The 20,045-nt window shown below is 37.2% G+C and overlaps 2 protein-coding genes across 5 annotated transcripts in view; one reads left to right on the top strand and one right to left on the bottom strand.

Annotated features, from left to right (window-relative positions):
* The window catches only part of LOC146160316 (structural maintenance of chromosomes protein 3-like), a 41,632-nt gene extending 35,401 nt beyond the window's left edge, over window positions 1–6,231 (bottom strand). Inside the window, exons 1-3 of the mRNA XM_083385967.1 lie at window positions 6,195–6,231; window positions 4,007–4,115; window positions 888–1,002 (exon numbers count right to left, since the gene is read on the bottom strand). Coding sequence (XP_083242093.1) covers window positions 888–1,002; window positions 4,007–4,021 — 130 coding nt within the window. The 5' untranslated portion in view covers window positions 4,022–4,115; window positions 6,195–6,231. The remainder of the gene's footprint in view (window positions 1–887; window positions 1,003–4,006; window positions 4,116–6,194) is intronic.
* A 7,381-nt stretch (window positions 6,232–13,612) lies between these two features.
* The window catches only part of LOC146160315 (uncharacterized), a 33,214-nt gene continuing 26,781 nt past the window's right edge, over window positions 13,613–20,045 (top strand). For 2 of the 4 annotated variants that reach the window (XM_083386061.1, XM_083386060.1), the window contains exon 1: window positions 19,743–19,970. In XM_083386061.1, coding sequence (XP_083242187.1) covers window positions 19,953–19,970 — 18 coding nt within the window. In that variant the 5' untranslated portion in view covers window positions 19,743–19,952. Of the gene's footprint in view, window positions 14,664–18,881; window positions 19,233–19,738; window positions 19,971–20,045 lie in introns of those variants that run through there. The other 2 variants (XM_083386062.1, XM_083386063.1) reach the window with 2 other exon arrangements.

The following is a 20,045-nucleotide window of genomic DNA, read 5'->3' as shown; positions in this document are numbered from 1 at the left end:
GTCGCGGAAGCAACTACTTTTTTCCCAAAGCGGGTGAACTAACTTAAAAGGCAAGGAAATTGGCGTGAAGTGCAAAAAAATTGCATTTTACTGTTTAGGTTGGCAAAAATAATTCACCATCACACCAATAAAGAAATAACTTATGACAAACTGGCAAATTTATCATGAACCAACACCAGAGGTTAAGAATCACTGCTCTAGAGTTTAGGTTGAATTTACTAGCAGTACAGTATTGTGCTTTTTCATGATTGGCAGTAGTATTTTTTGCGGCATATTATTTGACTGCTTATCAGATGACTTTTGTAATAAAGTACAACACAACAATGTTTTGGACAGAATTTGTAATTAGTTGATAGTGCTCCATAAATTGCATTGCATTGAGGAATGGGCCGAAAATTAAAAAAACTAAAAAAAATTGACTTTAATCACAATAGCCACATTTCCATATTTGTTGTGTTGCAGTTACAGCAAAATTTTAAATTACTAGTTTTTTTATTCAAACACTTTAACTGTATATGGCTATTGTTTGACTTTTTTATCACCTTAACATGGCAAGTTTCATACAATCCCAGAGCGAAAAAAAAACTTTGGGAAATAAAACATAACAATCTTATTGAAAAAAGTTAAAAAAAAAACGTTTTTGAATAAGACAAATACAGCTATCTTACTTTTTACTGAAATTTTGGGGAAACATACAGTCCTTTTATCCAGGGTAGAACAATAACAATTACCACTAGTCTGAATATAACAGCTATGTTTTATTGGGCTCAAGGCCTTACAAATCTATCGCATATGTATACTATAGATTGGAAACCACTGCGAGGCTTAGGGGAAAGTGGAAAACAAAATAATTTTGAACATGCTGAACCAGTGGTGAAGCAAATTACCACAAAAAAAGTTGCTCTTTCCAGAACCATTTCTTCCAACAATAATGTTGTGTCGAGGACTGAAAGTTTCAATCTCTGTGGCTTCACGATAACTTCGAAATCCTTGAATGCTAACCTAAAATATAGTAATAAGGAAATTCTTCTAGGTCAACTGTGACATACAAATATTTACTAGTAATTTTTTTGTATATTCGCAAAATATCATACAAGACATGTATACAAACCAGGGTCATGAATTTGCACTCGGCCACTGACAATTGACACTCACTTGCCAACAGACAAGGTTCTTAAGCGAAAAATTGGAGTAGTTATTAGCCTATCCAAGGTCCAAATTTATTGATGCAGAACAACTTATGTTTAAATTATTTTTTTGAAAGATCAATTTTACAAAAAAAGCATGTGGTTGTTTTAACCTCTCTTTAATCTCATATATTTTGGAAAGCATGAATATGTGGGAACATTAGTACACCGAAAAGCCATCGCAGACTCGCCGAATCTGTCGATCTATGATGCAAGCAGAGCAAGCCAGATAAACAACTGGCCTGCAGTGAGGTTCGAACTCACGACCCCCGGTCAAGCCGGGACCGTCGCTCCTCTCTGAGCCTGCATAGCTCAGTTGGTAGAGCGACGGTCCCGGCTTGACCGGAGGTCGTGAGTTCGAACCTCACTGCAGGCCAGTTGTTTATCTGGCTTGCTCTGCTTGCATCATAGATCGACAGATTCGGCGAGTCTGCGATGGCTTTTCGGTGTACTATTGATACGGAAGCCGTAATCGTTGGTCATAAAGCAACTTCCGAGGGGCTAGATCACAGATGTTATTAAACACATGTTTGTGTGTGTCTTTCATTGATTGATACGGACTGATGATCCCCCAGTGTGAAGTTGCTTGTACTAACAAAATGTGCAAGTATTGGCGCATGGTTGTTTCTCGACTCGCTCCTCTCTGAGCCTGCATAGCTCAGTTGGTAGAGCGACGGTCCCGGCTTGACCGGAGGTCGTGAGTTCGAACCTCACTGCAGGCCAGTTGTTTATCTGGCTTGCTCTGCTTGCATCATAGATCGACAGATTCGGCGAGTCTGCGATGGCTTTTCGGTGTACTATTGATACGGAAGCCGTAATCGTTGGTCATAAAGCAACTTCCGAGGGGCTAGATCACAGATGTTATTAAACACATGTTTGTGTGTGTCTTTCATATGTGGGAACATTACGCACTACAATTGACTGAAATCAATTTTTTTTTCAGATTTTACATTATTTTAAAAAGTACTCAAATACTATCACATCATTGTTTTTTGTGCTTGCAGATCTACTTTTACTGGCAGCGCTTAAGTACTCCCAATTGACCTAAACAAGCATCATGATGGTCGCATTTCCAGTTAAATAAACAATAGACAAACTATGAAATTCACAGGGGCAGATCCAGGGTGTACCAGGCTATGTGCCCCCACCTAAATTATATGTTTTGCCTGTTTTAATTACAAAAATGCAATTTTGCAATTTCAGGGGATTTTTCACTCGCCCACTTACCAAAACAAATTTACTGTGGCCGAGTGCTGACTGACAATGACTTACGCAACTGGCGATTGCCCTTAGCAAAAACTGTTTGTTGTTTTTAAACCTATTAAAGGTCTTAATTAATTAATCAATAATAAATTATGTTTAACTTCAATGAATGAAGGCTTAATATTTTGTTTATTCGCTAACAATTAGGGATGTTGGAAGTAGAATATTGAATCCAAATGGAATTCATATTCAATTCTGTCCGTTTATTGGGTAATTGGAACTTATATAATTTATTGTTTTACAGCAGATGGTTGCGCCCAGTGTACCCTCTAATTTTTTACCATGTGCGCAGGTTCCGAAAATTTTTAACAAAAAAGTGCCCAAATTGGATACTTGGAGGACATTTTTTGGTCTTCACTATTTTAAGTCTGTTAATATGCGCTGTTTTTCCTGAATTTCCCTAACTTGCAAGCCTATGAAAAGTTCCGAAGTTCCACCGGACGGATGTTTTTCGTTGCGATGGGGAGAAGCAATGCGCGGGAGAGCACGAGAGGCATCGCAAATATCTTAATTAATTAATTAGTGCAGTTCTAAGCAAAACGGTCTACAACAGTTTGGGAATCAAAGAGTCTGACATTTTTTTTCCTTGAGGTCATGGCAATGCACTAATTTGACCTTTAGGGAAACTTATGGCAGAAATAAAGAAAAACTATTGGCTCCAAACTCACAAAAGAACTATGAAATAGAAAATTAATAATACTTGACCCACCCGAACCCAAACGCTAACCAGGGCTCTAGCTCAAATAATGTGCATTGTGATTTAATAATATTTGAACGCTAAAAAAAGCCCAAACTTTGGTGGGCATAAGATAATTTCTCATCCAGTTTATGTAGGATTGTTATTAGGGCAAAAGCGATTATAATAAGGAAACTCGGGAGAGCATGAGAGGCGTCTGTAAATAAAAAGACTCATTTTTATGTCTGCGAGAAACTAATTAAGATTATAGTGGCGCTACTCATACTCTCCCGCGCATATTGCTCCGCCTCTCCATTGCAACGTAAACATTTGTCCGATGGACAAAGCAAGCCAAAAATAATTCCATATTATAGTCAAGATCTAATAAATACGGAAGTTCCAATCTAATTATTATTTGTTTGCGTATAGCAACATCTTGTCGTAGGACTTGCAAGTTAGGTGAAGTTGGTAAAAAAGCGAGCACGGATTTTAACAGATTAAAAAATGTAAAGGACAAAAAAAAGGTCTTCGGCCTATCTGATTTATGCACTTTTTTGTTGGAAATTTCGTGCAGGAGCTGAACCTATTGCAATAAACTAGGTCAGGGTTAATTTTACAAGCTCAGGTATACCGTATATACTCGAATAAAGATAAAATACAGTTAAAATGTCGTTAAATATAACTCAACACTGATTTTTTGATATAATTTCAACTGAATGGCAATTTCAAATAGCTGTAATTTTTAATTTCATAAATTGATGTGCATTTTTAATCGTTTTGACTTAAACAATTTTGACAAATTATGACCTAATGTGTAAGTTTTGACAAGTAAAAAAATAATCACCCTAGTCATAATTAGACCCCCCCCTAAAAAACAAACCTTTTTGATGTGCATGGTTAGAGTTTAGCCGTCAAGTTTTACTTTTTTGATAGAACAAACTCAAAATAGTAGTAAATCATGTTACACTTTCTCCCAATCCAAAAATGTTCTGAAAGTAAAAAGAAGTTTTTAATTGATATACCACTGCTCTAGAAAGCTATTTGCTATTTTATGTTTTTAAAACAGCAGGCCTAAGAAATGCATTTCACCAGCTATTTATAAGTATATATGCAACATACAAGTGACATTGGTTAAACACAACACAGCAGGTTCTCTTCAAACACACATACTACGAAGAAAAAAGGTCTGGCTTGACATTCAAAAACGAAGATGTATTTTTGGTGCCATATTGTTATGCTTAGTTAAGAAACTCCAAAATAAGATAGTCATGGGAAATTTATTTAATCAAAATATTTAAAAGCGCTTGATGCAAACCGCTACACAATTTTTGGAAATATTTTTTACAGCCGTACAAATTTAGCTGTAACTTTATTACAGCTACACAATTTTGAGCTGCGTAAACTTCACCCATGGTAGAAACCGAAATTGTTTTAAAAAGCCACGGTCGTGTAGCAGCAAGTCTGCCAACTTTCCAACATGGTCACTGTATGTTGGTCAAAAAAGTGCAACCTGATATAAGTATAGCATGTTTCTTGTATGCTTATATTAGTTATATATATATATATATATATATATGTATCTGATTTGATTATGCAAATGGCTTCAAATGAGAAATGGCCATTATTTTTTTTTTTTATTACAATTTACTTATAATAGAGAATTATCTTGCAAAAAACGAAGTAAGGGAAATCCTACCATGAAAACATTATTTTGAGGTAAGGTGCGGGTTAGCGTTTTAATAAGTTAAGCAATATTATTAAATAATAATACATGGCCCACCCTCACTCAAACACTATAACCGACACCATAACTCAAATACTGTGCGTTGCATTAATAATTGTTCCAATGGTGTGGTAGGATTCTAGACCAACGCCTTGAAACAATTATTAAAACAACACATAGTATTTTGGTTAGGGTGCAGGTAATACCTGACCTACCACAACTGAAACGCTAACCGCATGCCGCACCCTAACCCAAATAATCCCTTTGTGGTAGGATTCTAGACCAGAGCCAATAATATTGCTTAACCTACCCAAACCCTATCCTAAATAATGTTCGCTGTGGTAGGTTTCTAGACCAGCGCCGATTATAGGTTTGAAAGTAGACGTAGGGTGTTCGCGTTTGAACGCTTTTCATGGGGATTTTTCACAAAACACGAGGCTACCGCAGCGGCTTAGAGTGTAACTGTCGACGTAAAATGTCGGCGCTGGTCTAGAATCCTACTACAACGAACATTATTTAGGTTAAGGCCCGTTTACACTACAGCTGCACTAAGCTGAGCAAAGCGTAATTTGCATTTAAATTCTATTGTGGCGAGCGTTTCAAGCTTTGCTAAACACAAGCCCCGTGCAGCAGCTGCAGCTAGCTTAAAGTTACGCTTTGCTAAACTCAAGCCCCGTGCAGCAGCTGCAGCTAGCTTAAAGTTACGCTTTGGAGCGATTTTCACGCTTTGCTAAACTCAAGCCCGCAGTGCAGCTATTGAAACACGTTACGTTTTGGGGCGATTTTTACGCCCAGCGCAGCTCACTGCAGCTGTAGTGAAAATAATTTCACGCCCAGTGCAGCTCAGCTCCGCTCAGTGCAGCTGTAGTGTAAACGGGCCTTTAGTTTAGGATGGGCATTATTAATAAATAAAGAATAAACGGCGCTGGTCTAGAATCCTACCACAACGTTGAAATGATTATTAAGCAATGCATAATATGTGGGTTAGGGTGTCGGTTAGTGTTTGGGTGTGGGTAGGTCAAGTAATATTGTTTAACACTATTACTGGACTCACCCAAACCCAAACGCTAACCGGCACCCTAACCCAAATAATGTTCGTTGTGGTAGGATTCTAGACGAGCGCCAAATTGGCGCTGGTCTAGAATTCTACCACAACGCACATTATTTGGGTTACGGTTCGGGTTAGTATTTTGGGTTAGGGTGGGTCAAGTATTATTATTAAATATAATAATACCTGACCCACCCACACCCAAACGCTAACTCGCACCTTAACCCAAATATTGTGCGTTGATTTAATAATTGTGGTAGGATTCTAGACCAGCGCCATAAAATTACAATAACATACTTTAGTTTGATTACTTCACAGTGACATTACTCAAAACTTTAGCAGAGAAAATGTAAAGATTTGGCGGGAAATGGGAAATGTTAAACACGCTCCTGCAGAGTATTTCTATGTGTGTTGTTGTTGTGAGAAGCTTTATTTATTTTTTATTTTGGGGTTAAATGCATGAAATTTAATTAAATATTTCTACACTATGTATTTATATGTATGGTTGACATATCATTGTATCGTTTAGTCGGGACAGTTTCGGTTTGTAGGGCTTGGTCCCGACGTTTCGCTCAGTCAACCCTTCAGTGGTTATATAAAGCCAGAAGGATCCGCGTTCCGATAAAAGAATTATTGCCGTTACCAATTCCGGTAAAAACTTTCAGTGGTTATATATGAAGTCAGACAGATCCGCGTTACGATAAAAGAATTATTGCCGTTACCAATTCCGGTAAAAACTTTCAGTGGTTATTATATATGAAGTCAGAAGGATCCGCGTTACGATAAAATAATTATTGCCGTTACCAATTTCGGTAAAAACATATTTTCCTTTCACAGTGCCCAAATTGTAATTTTGGCCTGTTTTATTCGTGTAATTGCAAACATCGTTAGCTTCGTGCGTTATCATTTAATTCTAGCGATTCCAATTTCCGTTTGGTAAGTTAAATTAGACCGTTTTAACATAATATTTTTAGCTCAAAATCAACTAGTGAACTAGACGGGGGTGCGGTTGTTGTATATTTTGTCAGGGGGTATATTTTCAGGGCTTGGTGTTTTTTTTTTTTTTTTTCAATTTTCATTTTATTTTTTGATATTTTGTATTGTATATTTTATATTATATATTTTATATTTTTTCCTTAACTTGTTTCTGCAAGCAAAAACAGATATGGGCCGAAAACTTCCCCACTTACCAGTGTTGTAATGACTTAAGTCAATGACTTGACTTAAGTGCACTTAAGTCACTGTTTTTAAATGACTTGACTTGACTTAAGTCTTTCGGACAAATGACTTGACTTGACTTGGGTTTGAAATAAAGCAAGTATTTTTTTTTTAAATTAAGCTATTTGTCCAATTTTTGCACAAAAACAAATTGCTTGCTATACCGTATGTTCCGTTTTCCTTATTTTTTAGTTCAGTTATTGTTCATAGTCATACGAGTTTAAAAATTCTAATAGTTTAACGTTTTATTTTTGTGACAAGGACATGACTTGAAGTTGACTTGCTTTAATTATGACTTGACTGGAACTTGACTTGTTATTTATTCGAAAAGACTTGACTTGGACTTAAGTTATTTTACAAATAACTTGACTAGGACTTATGTCATTTTAAAATGACTTGTTTACAACACTGCCACTTATACCTTCTGGCTTTGACGCGAAAGGGGTTCAAAACATGGCGTCGTAGTACTTGGGAAATGATCGAAACATATATTTGATAAATAGAATTTAAGTAGATAATGCGTACAAGCATGTTATTACATTTTGGCCAGCTAACATGTTTAAAAAGCAAATATTATCATTCTCTTAAAATGGTTTAACGTCCATGGTTTGCTATACTTTTGCCAACTTTTACTGGGTAAATTTTTACTATGGCTTGGTCCAAGCAATCACAGTTATAACAGACTTTAAATCTGTAGTTTCGAGCAATATGCAAAACACGTTTATGTGCCTAATAATACGCCACCTTTTCCTGCGTACAGTTTTAAGTTGTGTAGGCCTGGTGTTGATATGTTGGTTGAAGCAACATGTACAACAGGTGCTAACAAAAAGGCGTACACTGCCTCCAGATTTTGCATTTAAATTTGCGACGCTAAATATGTTGTTTCGTTGGAGCGATAAGTTATTTTACTAAGCGAAGCCTCTTTTCAAAAGGCTAGTCGCATGCGTCCACTTTTACTAGACAAGCCACTTCGCACAATAAGTCTCACGCCTGGTGTTGATATGTTTGGATGGAACAACAATTACAACAGGTGCTAACAGAGAGGGGTGTACACTGTCTCCAGGATTCGCATTTAAATTTGTGGCCGTAAAATATGTTGTGTTGTAAGAGCAATAATTTTTTTTTACTAAGAGAAGCTTCTTTCTAAAAGGCAAGTCGCATGCGCCTAGTTTACGACAAGCCACTTCACTGTATGAACGTTGCACGCGCCGGATTATTGTCCCACGCGTAAGACTTTCATTGTGACTCGTCCAAAACTGGGACTTTAGTAAAATTGCAAAATGCCCTTAAGAAACAACATATTTTACCGCCGCATATTTAAATGTGAAATCTGGTGGCAATATACACCTCCCTCTGTTTCGCATGTTACCAATCCAACATATCAACACCAGGCCTACACACCTTAAAATTGTGTGTTGATATGTTGGATTGGAGTAACATACGAAACAGGTGCAAATAGCAAATATTCTCCAAATACGTTTTTTCAAATATTTTCCGAATCGTATTTCATCGTATTGTCGTGATAATACACAAAGAGGTAAGGCCGTGAATAAAGTTTCACCCACCGTACAATTAACGCACGGAAGTATTGCGAGTAGGGATGTTCAAAGCAGAATATCCGCAACTGATTTATAATGCTTGCTTTAAATTCGGCGTCAGCGTTTTTTCGGGCGACCAATTATTCGCGATAAGCTTTGCCTTATAATCAAGTGTCAATAGGATGTATTTACCGCCGCAAATTTAAATGCGAAATTTTGAGGCAGTGTACGCCTCTCTGTTAGCACCTGCTGTGCATGTTGCTCCAACCAACATACCAACATAGCAGAATATCGGCGACTCATTTATAATGCTGGCTTTAAATGCGGCGTCAGCGTTTTTTCGGGCGACCAATTATTCGCGATAAGCTTTGCCTAATAATCAAGTGTCAATAGGATGTATTTACCGCCGCAAATTTAAATACGAAATCTTGAGGCAGTGTACGCCTCTCTGTTAGCACCTGTTGTGCATGTTGCTCTAACCAACATACCAACATCAGGCCTAAACAACTAGCAAAACTTTCAATTTAATAGTTTGCGTATTAGGCACATAATAGTGTTTTTCACATTGTTTGAAACTACAGATTTAAAGCCTACAGTGATTGCTCGGACCAAGCCATGGTAAAAATTTACCGAGTAAAAGTTTGCAAAAGTATAGCAAACCTTAGGCGTTAAACCATTTTAAGTCTTTAAGAGAAAGATAATATTTGCTTTTCAAACGCGTAAGCTGGTCAAAATGTAATAAAATGGCCAAACGCATTATCTACTGTTTATTTCCAAGCATCACTATGAACTTTCTTTTGCTGTTCCACAACATTTTTAATGCAGTTGCGAGGCTCAAGAAGGTTTAAAGAATTGGTAAATTCCAGAACAGAAGGTTTCACAGTACGTTTAATCTAGGGTTGCCACATTTTAAAACGCACAAGGAAACAGGATTATTATTTTTTTTTTGCAGCTCTGATTGCCAGTGCGAAACCAAACATAGAAAAATGTTTGGCACGCGAGTTGTTAATATTTTGACAATATTCATAAACTGGCACACTGCGTACGAAAGGTTGCCGACCCCTGACTTAGAGTATGCTTAAAGAGCATAATTTTGCGTTAACCATCATTACTTATAAATGGAGAATTTGAAACGCGCACGACAGTCACCATTATCTCCTTTTAAGAATCTGCTTCGGTTAAACAAATGTCGATGTTACACCAACATCGGATATTAGCGCAGAGACCGAACAGCGAGGAACAAACTGCGTATAACTCGACGTTTTTTAGTGAGAAAAAAAAAAGAAGGTTTGACAAGACGAAGAACGGCGTTTTGCGCTCGATTTTGGTTTCTCATTAGATTAAGACGCGTGACCCAATTACTTAAAAAGCACGCCGCTTCGAACAGTTTGTTAAGAACTCCCGTCCCCCTGGATGCGCCACTGGGGGCAATGGATAATGTATAATATTTTGATCCTTCATAAGTGATACATATTACACTTATAAATAATACGTGCCCCCCTTGCCCCCCCCCCCCCCTGCGGGCGCCCACGAATAGGAAATAGTGATGAATAGCCCACAGTATGATAAATTTATCCATTTAGTTTAACTCCATTCTCTCATCCATTTTCTCAACGACAAAAGCAATGTTGGAAAAGAAAAAATGTGATTTTTGAAATTATTTGGTCGTAATTGACCAGGAAATTGGGTAAACCCCCAAAAAATATTGTTACTCAGTGTAATAATATCTGAAGCCTGAAAGTTCATCTCTTACAAATTGCTGCCCTATTACAAATTAAAAAAAATATGACCATAAAGATATCCAAACAAAATATCATAAGTTTAAAACAAAATGTTCACATTGGACTATACCCGCGGTACCATTTTAGCGTTTTTCGCATGCGGGTATTGGTTGCCTCAATTAGCCTGTTATTTGTATATGCCATGTTGCACAAAAAACCTGCGTCTCTCTGCGAAGCATTTCTTTAAAATGACCTCCAGCAGCACATCTCGCATAGACAATAAAAACTTTTGTCTCTCTGTGAAATCTTTCCTTATTACTAGTTGTCCAACATGACTTGTGCACACTGAAGCAAGATACTTATGTATGTTTTTAGGACTTTGAGTTCCTGGTACTGGAGGTGCATCCCGTAAGACAGCAGTGACTTGGTGCCATTGATATGCTAAGTTATTTTGCGGCAATGTTTGCATATATTTATATTTAAACTATTGTATTGCAGCAAAATAACTGCGCAAACAAAATAAATTTGTTACCGCACAGGTGTGTCGTTCCACTTAGTGCGACGACAGCGTAGGCCTATGTTAAGTTTTATAGTATCTCGAACAAATATTTTACAGGCGGCCGTGAGAAAAATAAAGACTCAACGCGGTCGCCATCAGCTAAAAGGTTTGTGCCCTAATAATATAATTATATACCAGAGTTTTAAACACTAGAATTAGATGAAATAGGCCTATGAGAGATTTTTGAACACTCGATGTTTTAAAACTTCACACCTATGTCTACACCCTTCATACTTTTGCATCGTGATAGCTCTTCGTTATTGTTGTGACGCTATTGTGATTTCTTGGTAGGTTTGCAACGCACAGACTGTAGCACTGAGCCGTTTCTCTCTCATTTCCGCTCGTGCTTGCCCTCACTCCAATGCGTCGTTACATGTGACCCGCTCCAGCTAACTGGAGCTAGCGCTGTATTGACTTCAGTTTCATAAGTTAATTAAGATAAAACTGGGTAATTTATTTTTGCATAAACTACGTCAAGTAGGCTTTCAACTTATGCTTTTATACATACAGATAGCTTTCTTGACGGATAATGACAATGTTAGGCCCAGTGTAGTTAGTTTGTTGAAAGCATCAGTGCTAGATTTTACTAAAGTATGGAAGTTGTTTGGCATTTAAGTATTGTTAAAACATTTTGTATCGTTCCTTGAATTAGTATGAAAAATATTTTACAAAAAAATATAGTAAAGCTTTTGCTGAACGTTCTTATTTGCGTAAGGTTTAGTAGAGCATAATTATGCGCCAATTTGTGTAACATGCTTAGTTTTGCTTACTTTGTGAACCGTCACTAAGGAAGTCGAACGCTAATTCATCGATGGCAAAATACGATGAGATGAACTTCAAGTTGTTGGGCTGTGCCTTTAATTCTTCACTGCTGGCATTTGTCTCTTAAATAAAATTTGGATTAATAAAGTATTGTTTTTTAAAATCAAATTAATAATTAAATCCAGGTTTTTCGAAATACCCAGTGTATTGCGCTACTGCGACAGACAAATTCTGCCAAAATTTGATTACAAACTATTTTGGGCACCATACATGATTTACTCATTTTATGACACCAATGCCTTTCCTCAAAAGATATAGACAAAGGTTTGATTAAGTTCCTATTTGTTACTTGGATGTAAACTCACTGAATGCAACGAACAGATCAAACTTAACGTTTAGTATTGTGTATAGTTTTTATCCTAAACACTCACCTATAGTTTGGCATAATTATCGGCTGGAGTAGGTAGTAGGCTATCCATGGTTCTAAATTGAACACGTTTTAACATTGCTTAAAAATCCCATCCGTCCCTATTGGATTTCGTGGGTAAATCGATTTATTGCTTCATTGTGATCGATAACTGCATCGGCATGAAACAGCGTTGGCCCAGACAACACGGTCTGACAATTAATTTATTTTGGATCAAGTAACATAAAACCTAAACGCTCTGGAACTAACTATCAGCCAAAATTAAAAAGGCAGAGCAAACAATGAGCACCCCTAACACTTGATATTACTTCCTGGTCTTTAGGGTTGTTGCTAATTTGTTGAGGATTATTAACAAAAACAAAAAACATATGTTATATAGCTTTAGATTTTATTAATTTGAAATATTCACTTCATTTGCAATGAAACGTGGAACTTGATTTTTAATTTGGCTGAGACAGGTTTCGACGAAAAGTCAGCAGATCAGAATAGGTCTAACATCGTATTTCTGGGTATGGTAGGAGAAGGCGGACCAGAATTTCCGTTTGAAGGTACATGAAAATTTTCATAGATGACGTCACAAAGTTGCGTTATAATGTAAAACTTTTACTATACTCGAGCGAACTCGTGTGTAACTGAAACCCAGTCTATTTGCGCAAAGATGGAACACAAATTGCGTATATTTGTTGTTTTAAAGTGACAAAAAAACAGTTCAAACAGTAAAGGATAAGTGTCACAATAGGCACATGAAATAGATTCGCGTATTGCTCGTAATAATGGCTTTTGTATTCTATTTTAACAAAAATAGCACTTCGTAGGCAGCGCTAAAGAAATCTGCATTGACTTAGTAAAAGTTGGTAAAAACATATAGTTTGGAGGGCTATTATGGTGCCCCTTCTGGATCCGTGCCTGGGCAGGACAGAAAATTCGGGGAGTTGTAATGTTAAGAACTCGGACTTTAACTAAGAAAAAATTACCAAATAACAGGATTTGACAGTTAAATAACAGAAAGCAAACTGAGGTCAGCCGCAGACTTCTGGAGAAGCATTTTTGGGGTACCACGCAACAATTTTCAAATTTATTTACTAATAAATTATATATTACTTGACCAATAATATTAGCAATAATTAACAGTTGTAGATTTTAACAGCATGTGCATAAAATATTTAGTTCGTACAGGAATACTTGTTTGATGTAAGAATATTTATCGTAAAATTATGTTTTAATAATTTTTTTCTTGTTTGTAAAATAGATGCGATAAAATGCTCACACCTACATCTACTGTTGTTACGTGGCATATCACGTAAATACTTGAAAAAAGCCCGGTAACTTATTTATTTCCTTTAGTCGATAGCCTGTAACCCAGCCTACTTTGTTCCGGCAAGCTATAGCAACAAGGAAGCGATAGGCAACATATACGGTTGGTGGATGGTGGTTAACATATACATACATCAACCCACGCAACCGTTTAATTATTTAGGTACTATGTTCAGGCTGTTTTAATCTTGCATAATAGGGTTATTTTGTTATTATTAACGTGGGAGCCAGCTGGCAAAGCATCGTGACTGACATGTAGCCTACATTGTTCATATTACTTCGGACTAATCTTTTGCCTAATATCATGGATTCTTGCAGCAAAGAAATGGTTTCCGACGATAACAATTTTCTTCATTCTGTTATAACTGCCATAGACAGTAAAAATCATTGTAAAGCCAGTACTGAACGCTCTTCACTTGATAAACCCGTGAGCGAAACTACAAATTTTACTGAAAACCAAATTCAGGTTCAACCGGAACAATCTGGGGCAGCAGAATTTGCAATATATTGCAGAAATCTAGGTAGGCCTCGTTCACCGCCAGCAAAACCTCAACGTCATAAACTTTACCAAACGTGTTCAGTGGAAAGCAGCAACGGAGGGTCAAATAACATTGGCTCCGAACTTCAGGAAATCATTGAGTCTGCTTTCAACAAAGACCTATCGGACGATCACGTTCATGCGACAAAAAATTCTGTTGTGCTGGTTGACGACTGCAGTCTCGAGAAACCTGCCGCAGTTTTCGAACGCGATCCTTTTTGTGAAAACACAACTGCACAACAAACTAATTACAATAATGCAAAAAATGTTGATTTTGCAACTTCTAATGTGCGAAGACACTTGGTAAGCACCGATGATCAGGAGGTGTCCATACTAAGAGGAGGAAGCACTGCTACTTTAGATAGTTTGTCTTTGGGAAGTATAAACTCACTTGAAAGTTGGGTAGGAGACGGCGAAAGTTCAGGTCTTGCAAATTATGACAGTCATTCCCTCCTGTCGTTCACAGCGACACCTAACATTTCTCCAGTTCACGGAAGTAATGATTCAAAAAACAAGCGAAAAGATAACTTAAAAAAAAAGATTTCTAAGGCTGTTGCTCAAAAACAAAAGGTCGGCGCAATATTTGATGCTGCAACTGGAAGCGCTGGAGAACAACTAAAGAAGTTTTCACGCATTAAAAGTGTGCGTTTCCCCGCGAGACTGAAAGCACGTCAACAAAATACTAACAAGTAAGTTTTGCTTCGGCACGTAGTGCTGCAACCGGGATTTAAATCACTTTCTAGTTTTTGTTCGATTTTAAATATTCTAGCTCTATTGTTATAATTAGGGCGATTTTTTTGAAATAAATATTAAAATTTTTAACCAATAAAAAATATTATATTTTTCTGTTAATTGTTTTACGTGTTAGGAATACATTGATGTAACCATAGGTTTTCAAAATGGACGATATGGTCCCCTTGGGGCGAAAGAGATACAATTGGGGTCGAAAATCTTTGAGGAGCGATAGGGGGGCGGTAGTACATACAGTAAATCGGATGGAAAACCAAGAGACAACATTATCCGTAACTTGCGGAGCAATTAATTCATTCAAAACTTTCACTTCGCGTCCTATAAAAAAACGGTTGCCGTTTGCACATTATTCAAAAATCTTCCGGGTATGGGCTGATCCAGGGGGATGGGGAAGGGGTCATGCCCCATTTTTCCATGTTATTAGGCCAAAGTTTCTTTTGCTACTAGTTTTATAAATTTAGCTGTCATTGTAGAGCAGTGGTTCTCAACCAAGGGGTTGTCTGGGGGGGGTCGCCGTGTAGAATTTTAAAAAGAAAATAGTAACGTCACGCTCATAACTATAAATTGCCTAAGTCATTTTTTCACATTTTCATAGTTTTTGCTTCAGTCACTCCTTGTTACCATCCCCATCCACAGAAAAAGTGCTCAGGTCGTTTGTAGGTCATTTTCCATGCGCTTGTGCAAAAAAATGACTTAGGCACTTTTTCTATGGATCGAGATGGTAACAAGGAGTGACTTGGGCAAACACTCTGAAAATCATAAAAAATGACTTAGGCAATTTGGTTATGAGCGTGACGGTAATAAAAATTAGGCATATGAACTAAAAGTTTAGCAGTATATAGAAGGAGAAAAAGTAACTGCCAGTCTAACATTTGTCTTTGTGTGGCTTTTGCTGCATTGAACCAGTCGTGTTTATGACGTCACCATTACACTTTTCAATTAATGAATCAGGCCTTGCTTCAGTCTAACAACGTTAATAAAGATGAATGGACGCTCAAATCAGGGTTGCCAGATGGCCTAAAATTCGGAACAAAATGATAAATTGTCCTAATTTTTACTGCTATGTCCGACGGTTTGTAAATCATTAGGACAGTAAGCTTTCTGTCCTAATTGGGCTGTATTTATTTGAAACATTGTGGGATGAAGTAAAACCACGGCGGACTCACGAGGCCTCCAAACTTTATTTATACCAACTTTACCGACGTAAATCCAAAAAAAATATTTTGATGCGTATTTCTACAATAATTATGTGCAGCACAAAAGCGTCAAGTGTGGTACCAGTATAGGGCGCTTTAGTTCCAAATTAAAATTTAGGCCAACTTACAATAAAATTTGTGCTAGGTTTACAATAGGTTACAGGCAAAGTATTTCTACTTTTCAGCGGTATCATAACTTTTTACATAGCTTTTTCCAAAACATCCACAGAATTCCGGTAATCAAATTTTGGTGTTGCAGTTTTGGAAAAAGGAAATATAATTTACGGAAAGCTTTATTATTGCACTGCTGTTAACGACTAACCGTTTTGCAAATTTGTAAGGAATTTTGGCCAGTCCCCATTTAACTCCTTTAATTCCCATTTTTGTCCGAATTTCACACCAACATTGTCCTAATCCTAAACCAAGCATCTGGTAACCCTGGCTCAAACCTTTACGTTAGCTTGTTGTTGTGCATAGTACATTTAAGCCAAATTTTAAAACAATCGTAGTCTAGATTTTTTTTTTGCTAATTTTAAAATGTGTTTTTATATACCTAAGTTTATTTATTATGCACTATAATTGGGGGGTCGCGACAATTATCGAAAACTTAAAAGGGGTCGCGAGAAGAAAAAGGTTGAGAACCACTGTTGAGTGTGTCTACGTTTTGTCGCAAATCATAACTAAAATTTCTCTATTAAATTGGTATCGCAACTGCCCCGATGCCATTCTAGTATCGGACGCATACGGATTCTACTAGAAACAGTGCAGTAACCTCATACAACGTAAGTAAAGAAAAACCTTTCCTAGAAACATATTATTTACTGCAAATTACAGACAGGCCTTACTCGAATTGTGAAATAATTAGGCTGAATATCATAACTTGTATTAAGTCCTGATGTTACAATAACTGTTGGAAGTGTGTGCCGTTAACTTGCTGACACAAATTGCAGCGGTTCTGCATATTGTCAAACACATTGAGGTTTATCAGGTTAAATTCTTTGGATGACGCTTGTTATTTTGTCCGTTGATTTTCCTTTGTCTTGGGATTTGTCTGAATCCCGAGGTTTCAGTTGGTGAACCACTTAATTGGACTTTGTGCGGATGAAATTTAATCTGATGCACTGTTCTGTGTGTTGGCCCGATATAGACCAGATTCTTGTGACAAACGCCATAAAGATTTTCTTGGACTTTTTTGAAGCTTGTTTGTAATGTCATGTAGCACTCTTTCTGTAGCTATAGTATGTCTGCCACTTTGAGGTTTGTCTCATACACTTCTAGTTTCCTCAAATTTCAGCAACAATGCCGACACGCAATTTCGGTGAGGCAAACGGTCAGCACCAAACGTTCTCTTGCCTCTTTTTTGAACTTCTTTTTTGTATATTGTCCACCATTAAACAGATCACTTCAATCAGAAAAAACTCTCTTTTAAAGTGAGAACCGTCTTACAGTTCTACTGAACTTATGCAAATGATGAATATTATGTTTTGATTTGTTGCCATAGTCATATACATTATGACATCATAATGATCAAAATGACGTAAAAAGAGTAAAATTTTGCAAAATTTCTCGAGGAGTCGGTTTGCTTTTCTGGAGTCGGACTCGTGACTCGGGATTCGAAGAAGACCGCGTAAAACTACCCGAGTCCCGAGTCCCGAGTCCCGAGTCCCGAGTCCCGAGTCCCGAGTCCCGAGTCCCGAGTCCCGAGTCCCGAGTCCCGAGTCCCGAGTCCCGAGTCCCGAGTCCCGAGTCCCGAGTCCCGAGTCCGACATGCTCATACGCAGTACCAAATTTAAAAACTGATATTGCCGCTAACTGGAAATTGTAAAGGTGGAATAGCATATGATGTAATATTTTTCAACCATGTATTGTCAGTGAATGAATTATACGACACCCCTATAAGTGGTTTGCTGAATATCTACGTTATTTTAGTTACGTAAGTTGGAGGAATACATGTTGTCGAGTCAGGGCGGGACTCGGGACTCGACAAAATCGCACATTTGAACGGAGTCGGACTCGGGTTTATTTTTTCGGCCGGAGTCGGACTTGGGTTATTTTTAGCCGATTCCGCAGCCCTGGTCTCTGGGCGTTAGCTTGTTGTCAAGTAGAAAATATGTAAGAGAAATACATTGGGAGCGGAATAATAAAATGTTTATCTATAAGTTGGCAAATGTCTTAATTTAAAAAAGTTATGCCTTAATCTTAATGTATTATATACACTTTAATGTATTATAATAAATGTCCGGTTTACGAATAACGTTCTGATAATTGTGAAATTTTTTCAAACGCAAAAGTTTATCTGACACATATATATTTAAACACACGTTTCCTGTTGTCGAATATGTTTAGAATATAGGCCTACGTCGTGGTTGTGATTAGAGATTTTGTATGACATAAGGCGATGTAATATCAGGTGCCCTGCGTAGGCCGTAGCAGTCTGTGACTCATTGATTAGTCGCATTGACGAAATACTCCACAGTATTTCTAACTGTCTGATCAGATGTACTCGTCACCGAATGACAGGGCGTGAGCTGCTAAACTAATGATCCACCACCACCATATTCAATAATGCAAACAGATGTATTACCGTAGAACAGGAAACTACTACTGCGCAACTTATCTAATAAACAGACCGTTTACAAATTGTTGCCGTGTTTCTAGATTATAAGTAGAATTTATGCTTGTTAGAACAGCTAAAATAACTTATATTTGTAAAAACAGTAAGAATTTGTCAATATATTCTTAAACTCTCAAGGTCAAGGAAAGGTATAGGGCTAATTAAAAATTGTGTTGACAGACATTATTACTTCTATGATCGTAGGAGATTTAATTAATAACCCAAATATCACTCGCTAATTCCGTGTTCTAAGATGTATAAGTCCTATTCAATTCAGTCTGCTATATTGTAGGCATAATTACGCTTTTCTAAGAAATAAATTTCTGCGCAGAATAATATTTTAGTAATGTTAGCAACACGAGCTAAGCTAAAATTATTTCGTTAGTCACGTGTTTCCGCTGATATCAAAGCATGTCGTCAGAAGGTTTCAAGAAAACTATTAGACGTTCTGTCAAAGGTCGTATGGGGAAAATGCGCAGATTGTCGATGGGCCCTGGTAAACTGAGCAGTCCCATTGAATGCGAGATCAAACAAAAAGATGAATACTCAAAATTTCCTTTTGATATTGCTACAACTCCGGGTGCATCAAAATCTATCGAAAACCCACTCCAAATATTAGTATCTCCTAAATCGGGATCTCGAATTTCCCCTTCAAATGTCAAAACGCGCTCTTGTAGTTTTGATTCTTCCTTTGAAAGGTATGACTAAGTATTGTTTCTAAATGTGTTAATTACTCAAACTTCAAGGGGTGCTTTAGTTTTTCTATGTGTTTTACTTATTTTGTCGTAGATGTTATTGTGTCGTTGGTTAACATTGTAACTATATTTAACTATACGATTGATATTTCTGCTTTGCATGACTAGTTTATCAATACCATAATAATTTTAACATTACAGTGAAGTGTTTTTATCAAACGTAGTGTTTTTCACTTAAAGCGTAAATTTGTGAGAATATATAACATCAAAAGCCAAAGATAAATAGGCCTAGGCTTTTCCAATTTCAGCCAAGTGCGCCACTTGCGCATTGCACTCAAGTTGATTAATTTTGCTTATTTGGCCACACTGAAAACGTCAGGGATCGAAGCGCAGTACTATTTGCAAAATATTGGAATCCGTTTCGGAATCAAATACCCTTTACCAGTTCCTTATAGATACAATAGTTTGCGGAAAGTTATAATATAATTAACCCTAAAATACAACCACAGGCTTGCAGAAAGCGAAGAATCGGGATTACCAAAAGTGAGGTTAACTCCCCTTCCTGAGGGAAGTAGGATAAGAACTAAAGAGACACTCGGATCTCTGACTGATCGACATTTGCCAACGAAGAGTGGATTTCTAAAGAAACAAGGTGGTACCATTAAAACCTGGAACTCGAGATGGTTTATTTTAAACGGGGATCAGTTACACTACTACAAGGATATGGATGGAAAATACATAGTAAGAAATGTGCTGCCTGACTATTATGCCATATTTCATTACATCCCCCCCCCCCCCCCCCCCGAGTGGGACAAA

Source organism: Ascidiella aspersa, chromosome 3, assembly GCF_963924565.1.
Source record: "Ascidiella aspersa chromosome 3, kaAscAspe10.2, whole genome shotgun sequence".
NCBI classification, from domain to species: domain Eukaryota; kingdom Metazoa; phylum Chordata; class Ascidiacea; order Phlebobranchia; family Ascidiidae; genus Ascidiella; species Ascidiella aspersa.
The sequence above is the reverse complement of the archived record's forward strand: the minus strand, read 5'-3'. Positions and strand labels throughout refer to the sequence as shown.